Source organism: Amphiprion ocellaris, chromosome 18 (genome assembly GCF_022539595.1).
Source record: "Amphiprion ocellaris isolate individual 3 ecotype Okinawa chromosome 18, ASM2253959v1, whole genome shotgun sequence".
NCBI classification, from domain to species: domain Eukaryota; kingdom Metazoa; phylum Chordata; class Actinopteri; family Pomacentridae; genus Amphiprion; species Amphiprion ocellaris.
The window spans coordinates 21094905-21102778 of record NC_072783.1 but is presented as its reverse complement, the minus strand read 5'-3'; the positions used below and the strand labels follow the sequence as shown (position 1 = coordinate 21102778).

The window sequence follows — 7874 nt, the reverse complement described above, 5'->3', positions numbered from 1 at the left end:
TTTAGATTTAGATTTAACATTTAGATTTAGCATTTAGATTTAGATTTAATATTTACATTTAGATTTAACATTTAGATTTAGATTTAACATTTAGATTTAGATAAAACATTTAGATTTGGATTTAACATTTAGATTTAGATTTAACATTTAGATTTAGCATTTAGATTTAGATTAACATTTATTGAAAAATGAGCTAAATGTGAGAAAAGTGAACTAAATGTTCACAAAATGTCGCCTATTTAACAGTGACTTTTACATTTGGTGCACCATATGAGGCTGCACCAAAAGCTAGTGAACCCTCATCGACCTCTATGTTAAAATCTCCAGCTTTACAGCAGAAATGAGCATGCAAAGAATGCTTATGGTCTATATACTGTAACCCCTTCATGACATCTATACAAGAAGTGAATTTTTCAGAATTCATGCATTTGAATTGTATTAAGGCTTAAAGTGAAGCACAATTACAGCTGTGTCTGCTTTAAATAGCAGGTTGTCACAGGACAGTTCATGACGCAGAGATGTTTGCATGACTCACCTGAGCCCCACTCGTGCTCCACCTGTTTGCTTATTTCTGGATTAGGTGGGAGTTAGGAGGAGTCAGGCGCTGCTGAGATGGCACAGCAAACCTAATGAGCTTCAATGAGCATCACTCAGGAAACCTATTCGAGAAGTGATGGAGCAGTCGTCCAGTTTTACATACAGTCAAGGAAATTCCTGGAAGCTTGTTTGGGCCAGAGCCAGTTTGGCTGTTTCCACCTTCTTGCTTTAAGTTTACTGTCTCTTATATTAAGGTGGTGATGCAGGAGTGGTACCAGTCCTCAAACCTGAGAAAAGAAAGAACCATGACCACTGGATGTAGATTTATGGTCCAAAATTAAGTTGGCTATTATTGACAGTTGACATTTAATTCAAATAGATTATAGCCATCTTTTCTACATTGTGTGATAAAATGTTAAACTATTACTTTACAGCTGATGCCGCCCACCTTACTGTATACTTGTAATCAATCAGGTCAAATGTGGGACACCATGGTCTGTCCTGAAGTGCTGTGAGAGGATCTACGTCAGAGGGCTTCCCTTTAAGTCTATCAGGGATCAGCACACGGTCAGTGTAAACATTTGAGGACATCCCACACTCACCAGCTGTCTCATGTGCCACAAGTCACACACATACGGTCACATGTGAACACTGGAACATATGTGCTCTGCCTTCATATGAGTCCTCCTGACCCACTGCCTGGTTCTCAGCTCTCCCCTGCACAATTACCAGCATATTTAAATTGAAAACAAACCAAAAGAAGATACACAACAGCCTGCAACATTTAATTTTTCCAAATATACACTCAGAACTTTGTCATGAGTATTTACATAATCACATATATCCCATATTAAACTTTTACAATTAAAAATAACATGACCAAGCATGGAATAAAGTCAGAATAAACGTTTTGCTTCAGCAAATCCAATCATCATTTGATCTCCTGGTGTCTTCTTGTTGACAGTCTTTATGGCTACAATCTATCCTGGGCCTTATCTGACAGTGTTCCTACTGAGAGAGATCAGAAAAAGGCTCATTTACTGCGTGGCCCTAAACATGAGTAATGGCCTCTAAATGAGGGGATCATCATTCCTGAATGTGATCATCAGCAGGGGGGGACACAGAGCCATTGATCAGCAGGACGATCTTAGGAATTTGATCCCTTTTGTTGGAGCTGATTGATTCGAGATCATCTCAGATTCATGTTACCAGAGGAATAAACACTGGTCCGGGTGTTAACTCTGAGTCACTGTCCAAACAGCGAAGAGCGTCTTGCGTTTTGTGGAAATGTGCGCATTTAACAGGGGAGCTTTTGAAAACGCGCTTCATGTGCGTCACGGCTCCGTGCTTCGTTTGCTCTCCAGCGACTGGCCTCGTACTGATAACAGACAGCTGGACAGAGAAACGCATGATGTGCAACGACCGCGACAAAACATCATAATGGGATAACTTTATTTGATTGGCCTCTAATGGGTGCCTGTTGTAGGCTCATGGCACCGAAGTGAAGAAAACGGATTGTTTGCTGTAATTTATGCTAAATTAATATATTTTAGCATAAAACTTATAATAATAACACTATAAATTAACATCATTCACAATGCATATTAAGTGATACTCATACTCTCCATACTTATTCCATCCATACTTATTTTTTGCACTTCATTTTGTGACAGATTCTCTCATTTTGATCTTTTCTTAACAGTTTGTAGAGACACGGAAGTTTCTACAAGCACTCTCAGGCCTATACTTTCTGATAAAAATCTATTTAAAAGGTTAAGTAAGCCAAACGGCCTCTAAGCTTCTCTAAACAAGACGTACAAATAAAGGGGAAATTAGTCGTTTACTTTTTTTGTTTTTTTTAAATCTTTATCGTTGACTCTCAGGTCGTTTTCACCTTTCCTTTGTGTTTTTTTCCATCATCAATCACGCCCCAATCATCTCTTGCTGTTAGCTGAACACAAGGACAGCCTGTCATCACAAGCAGCGCCCTTATCTCCCACCGTCCCACAGGTGTAGAGCTCAGTCCACCCTCTCCCGAAATGACAGCAGCAGCTCTGCGCCTCTGCGTCCTTCTCGCACTCCAGCTGAGATGCGTCACCCCGCTGGTGATCCCGCAGCACAGAGGGACGGCGGGGAAGCAGGACGGGTTGGATGCCACAAATACAGCGAGTCAGAAGCTGGATGCGTTGTTCAGTCTGAACATTTTACCCCGTGGATCGGCGGCGGCTCCTCGGAAGAAAGCGCCTCAGTTTATGCTGGATCTTTTTAACGCGGTGTCAGTTTCCGATGGGACCCTAAAAAGCCAGAAGGAGATTCTGGAGGGAAACATTGTGCGGAGTTTTGAAGACAAAGGTGAGCAGAAGAAAATAACATAATGTCTTAAAATAAGATAACGTTACTTTTGTACGATAACCTTTAATACTATGAATCGGCGTGCGTAATTGTTACCCAAAGTTGCGTTTACGCACGTTTGCGCACGGGCATGTGTGTGTTTAACAGCCATTCCTTCAATAAGACATTATTTTATCTCTCTGAAGATGTTGATTGGATATGTTGTCGTCTGCAGGTCATGCTGGAGAGAGATTTCACTTCTTCAACTTGTCGTCTTTCGGCAGAGAGGAGAGGATGATCAAAGCGGAGTTCCGCTGGTTCAGAAAGAAACAGAAGTTTTACCTCGGAAAGTCACACGGCCCACATTTCTATAAGGTCAGCTGGTCTGAGGGAGAATATATGACATTTGTGATTATGTAGATATGTTAAAAATGTTTCAGTGTTGATTTTAGAGCACGAAAATGCAAACGTCACCTGAACAGAATCTATAATATTTTGAGTGATGTGTCGATGTTGGCTGATTCAGTATTTTGGAGACAACAGTAATGCTTCATCACACCGACTACAACTAAGATCAGTCATCCTGCATCAGTGGAAACATTTAATACTTGCAGGACCTTCACACAGATTCGAAGGTTTTGGTGCCAGACTGGCTGAATGCAGTTCAGTGGATAACATCAGTGTGTTCTGACTGTCCAGGTGGATCTATATGAGGTGCTGGACAGCAGAGTGAAGCCATGGAGAGGAAACCTCATCACCTCCAGACTGGTGCCCCTGTACACACAAGGATGGGAAGTCTTCAATGTTACTCAAATGGTACCACCCACTATATTGAATATTTTTAGGATTACTTTTTGTTCTATTATTTTAAAAAAAAAAAATTACGATTTTTTTTTGGTGAATTTGATTAAATAATTTATTGAATATATTTAGGATTATTTTTTCCTATTTTTTAAATTATCATTTTCTTAGAATTTTTCATTTTTTTAGGACATTTTTTGGAGGAGTTTTTTGGTGAATTTCTTTAAATAATCAATTGAATATTTTTAGGATTATATTTCTCTGTTTTTGTTTTATTATATTTTTTTATTATAATTTTCAACATTTTTTCATTTTTTAGGATATTTTTGGAGGCGTTTTTTGTGAATTTCTTTAAATAATTTATTTAATATTTTTATGATTATTTTGGTCCTTTTTATTGTCATTTTTTATTATAATTTTTCTACTTTTTAAGGATATTATTTTGAGGAGTTTGGGGATTTTTTGGTGAAATTTCTAATTTCATATTTTAACAGAGATTTTTGGTTTCATCCTCTCTGGCACAGTACTGTTTCCCTATCATTGCTCAAATGTTGCAATTTCTGCTAAAGCACTATTCTGTTGTTTAGTCATTTCCAGTTCAAGTAATTTGTTAAACTGGTTTCAGTGATAGGGGCTGCACAGTGGCTTGGTGGTTAGCATTGTTGCCTTGCAGCTAGAAGATCCCCGGGTCTTGTCCCGGCCTTCCTGGGATCTTTCTGCATGGAGTTTGCATGTTCTCTCTGTGTATGTGTGGGTTTTTTCTTGGTCCTCTGGCTTCCTCCCACAGTCCGAAAACATGCTGAGCTTAACTGGTAACTAATTGTCCATAGGTGTGAATGGGAAGTGTGATTATTTGTGTGTATATGTGGCCCTGCGACCTGTCCAGGGTGTCCCCTACCTTCACCCTGGGTCAGCGGGGATAGACTCCAGCACCTCTGCGACCCTAATGAAGATTAAGTGGTGTGTAGATGATGGATGGACGGTTTCAATCATGCTTTGACTTTCAGGTATCTAAGTGGATCCGGAACAGTCAGGAGAACAACGGCATCCTGGTGGTGACAACACTTCCATCTGGTAACTGGATGGATTCAGTGGTGCCTTCATCTAAACAGAATGCAGAGCTGTCAGACACAAATGCCTACTTGGTTATATTCTCAGACGATGGGAGGACAGCAGCATCAAACCAGTCATACCTGGGTAAGATGGTGTCAGTGTGCATTTTTTGGTAGTTCGGTTTTAAAAATGTACATTTTGATACTCTGTGTGCCCAAAATGAAACGGTTGTGATTGTACAGTATGTCACAGTATCCTAACCCAATCTTTGCCCTCGGTAGCTCAACCAGCTGCAGCAGTACCTGATCCTCACCACATCCGCAGCAGGAGGCGACGTGCATCTTCAGGTTTCGTGCCCCACGGCCGCTCCCAGTCCTGCCAGCGGGTTCCCCTCTTTGTTGACTTCGACGAGATCGGCTGGTCGGGCTGGATCATCTCTCCACGCGGATACAACGCCTACCACTGCAAAGGCTCCTGCCCGTTCCCTCTGGGCGGAGGCCTCAGAGCCACCAACCACGCCACGGTGCGCTCCATCATGCACGCCCTGAAGCTCTCCAGCGATGAAGTGGGAGCTCCCTGCTGTGTGCCTGACAGACTCCAGTCTATCAGTCTGTTATATTTTGACGATGAGGAGAACGTGGTTTTGAAGCAGTATGACGACATGGTGGCGTTAAGCTGCGGCTGTCATTGACTGGATGAGTCTCCTGTATGAACGCAGTGTCACAACAACATACACTACCGTTCCAAATTTGGGGTTACTTAGAAATGGCCTTATTTTTTGAACAAAAAGCATTTCTTTTCCAGTGACGATAACATTAAATTAATCAGAAACACAGTGTAGATATTGTTAATGAAGTAAATGACTATTCTAGCTGGAAACGGTTGATTTTTAATGGAATATCTCCATAGGGGTACAGAGGAACATTTCCAGCAACCATCACTCCTGTGTTCTAATGCTACATTGTGTTAGCTAATGGTGTTGAAAGGCTAACTGATGATTAGAAAACCCTTGTGCAATTATGTTAACACATGAATAAAAGTGTGAGTTTTCATGGACAACATGAAATTGCCTGGGTGACCCCAAACTTTTGAACGGTAGTGTACGGAAGAGCTATGTTGGTTTACAGCACAGAATATCTGTTACTCAAGGCTGGAAGATTGTGAGATACCTATATTTTTTTTGGCTTGTACTTCTCTTATGGCCATGTGAGTGTCTTGTCCCATGAAACACATGGCAAGTTTCTTTAGTTTTACACATAAAAAAATAGCAACATAACTGCATTTAGCGGCAACAACCAAACACAGGACTTTCACTCAGGAGACTAGAGTTTGAGTCCTGTGTTGGGCCATTGTTTTATCCTGCTACATTTTGTTTGTGTTAGTTGCCATTTTTGTCACTATTTTCAGTCAGTATTTGCTTTGGTTTATGCTACAAAGCTACTTAGATTACGTTTAGACACTATAGGTCGTAGTTTGGTTTAAAACACACAATAACAAGCCCCCGAAAAACTTACGAGTCTCACAATTTCACTGCTTTTTTGGCGAAAATAACATATTTGGTACTGTGGACCAGTGTGGATGTCACACATTTTGGCTTGAGACTGGGCTGCCTCTACTCTTGAACACTGGGGCTGTGAGGGATGTGATAGTGATGGTTCGCTGTATTTTTGTGCATATGTTTAAATACTGTATCATTATTAAAAGATGTGCAGCTATTAATCACTGACCCTTTGTAATCTAAGGATTCCAAGCTATTTTGTTTCTGATTTTTAATTGAAAAAATACCTAAACATATGCAAATAGAGCCAAACAATTTGGACAACTCTCTCAGTTCAGTGACTGTCCATGTTGTTTACACAGCATAGGAAGTCCCATTAAATGTACATTTTTTTCCCCTGTAACAAAGTGTGATTATATTCTACTGGGGCTACAACAAATAAGTACTTTCTTATTTGTCAATTTAACTGTTTGGCCTTTAAAATATGAATAATGGTGGTGGAAAAGGGTCCATCACCAGTACAGCCTCTGGCTTGTATCGTCCGGTTTTTCTTACTTATTGTAGTAGGGCAGACACAGACATGAAAGCAGCACAAAAGCGGCCAGAAACTTTCTTTTTTGTGTCTTTACATTGTCTGACCAAAAGGTGGCAGCAGAGAGGTATAGCTGAAACATAGACTGTACTTTGTTTATTCTTCTCTGTATTTAAGAAACTTATTTTCAATTTCATTCCATTTTAATTTCATATCACAGTAGCTACAGTTTAACCCGAAATTATTTACAACTGTGACAACTTTTGATTTACAGTTAATTTTGTTAGAATTGTTCATTATAATATTTTTTATTTTTCAATTTCCACAATTTTATTTATTAATAAAAATGCATCTTGTACACTACCAGTCAAAAGTTTTTACACACCTTCTCATTTAATGGTTTTTATTTAATTATTTTCTACATTGTAGATTAATACTGAAGACATCAAAGCTATAAAAGAATACATATGGAATTATGTTGTACACAAAAAAGTATTAATCTTCAGTATTAGTCTACAATGTAGAAAATAATACAAATAAATAAAAAGCATTGAATTATTATATATAATAATTTTATAATTATTATATATAATATAATAATTTTATAATTATTATATATAATATTATATATTATATATAATAATTATACAATTTATTGTCAGTTTATTTCTGGATATGTTGGATACAATCACTTTAAACTAAGACTAAATTCACTGATTCTAACATTTAAAAACAATCAGCATATTTTGAGTTAGAAATAGAAAATTTTGACGACATAACAAACAAATAAATAAAATGAACTACTTAATGGAGTTACCTTGTGTTTAAAGGGCTGATAGATATTTCATGTGCTGGTCCTGCTAAATAAAAAAGAAACAGGGTCCATCATAGATTCACTTCCACACTAGAAAGAGTCTTTGTAGAACAACTGTTCACTTGTGAATTAAATTCTAATATTTGATTAATAAAGAATTGAATTGTCGACTGATAGAAAGCAATTGTGAGCATGTTTCAAGTATTATGTAAAAAATGATGCCACTGTTTGTAACTTAATGATAATTTTATCACTACAGTTGCAATCTTCGATGTTAAAACACATACTTAAATATAATTTGCTTAAAT

General features: G+C 38.3%; 1 protein-coding gene across 1 annotated transcript; it reads left to right on the top strand.

The window, feature by feature from the left end:
- Positions 1–2483: 2483 nt before the first annotated feature.
- Positions 2484–7080, top strand: LOC111572058 (bone morphogenetic protein 2-like). Its single transcript, XM_035950643.2, has 5 exons — positions 2484–2889; positions 3104–3243; positions 3568–3684; positions 4677–4866; positions 5004–7080. Exons 1-5 carry the CDS (start codon positions 2577–2579, stop codon positions 5411–5413), a joined length of 1170 nt encoding a protein of 389 aa, XP_035806536.2. The 5' UTR covers positions 2484–2576; the 3' UTR covers positions 5414–7080.
- Positions 7081–7874: the final 794 nt, after the last annotated feature.

Bases quoted from the DNA above. Each gene is read 5' to 3' on its own strand.
- LOC111572058 (XM_035950643.2), top strand. From the start codon at position 2,577: ATGACAGCAGCAGCTCTGCGCCTCTGCGTCCTTCTCGCACTCCAGCTG. The intron at 3,244-3,567 runs GTCAGCTGGTCT...CTGACTGTCCAG, and splicing joins ACGGCCCACATTTCTATAAG to GTGGATCTATATGAGGTGCT. The intron at 3,685-4,676 runs GTACCACCCACT...TTTGACTTTCAG, and splicing joins TCTTCAATGTTACTCAAATG to GTATCTAAGTGGATCCGGAA.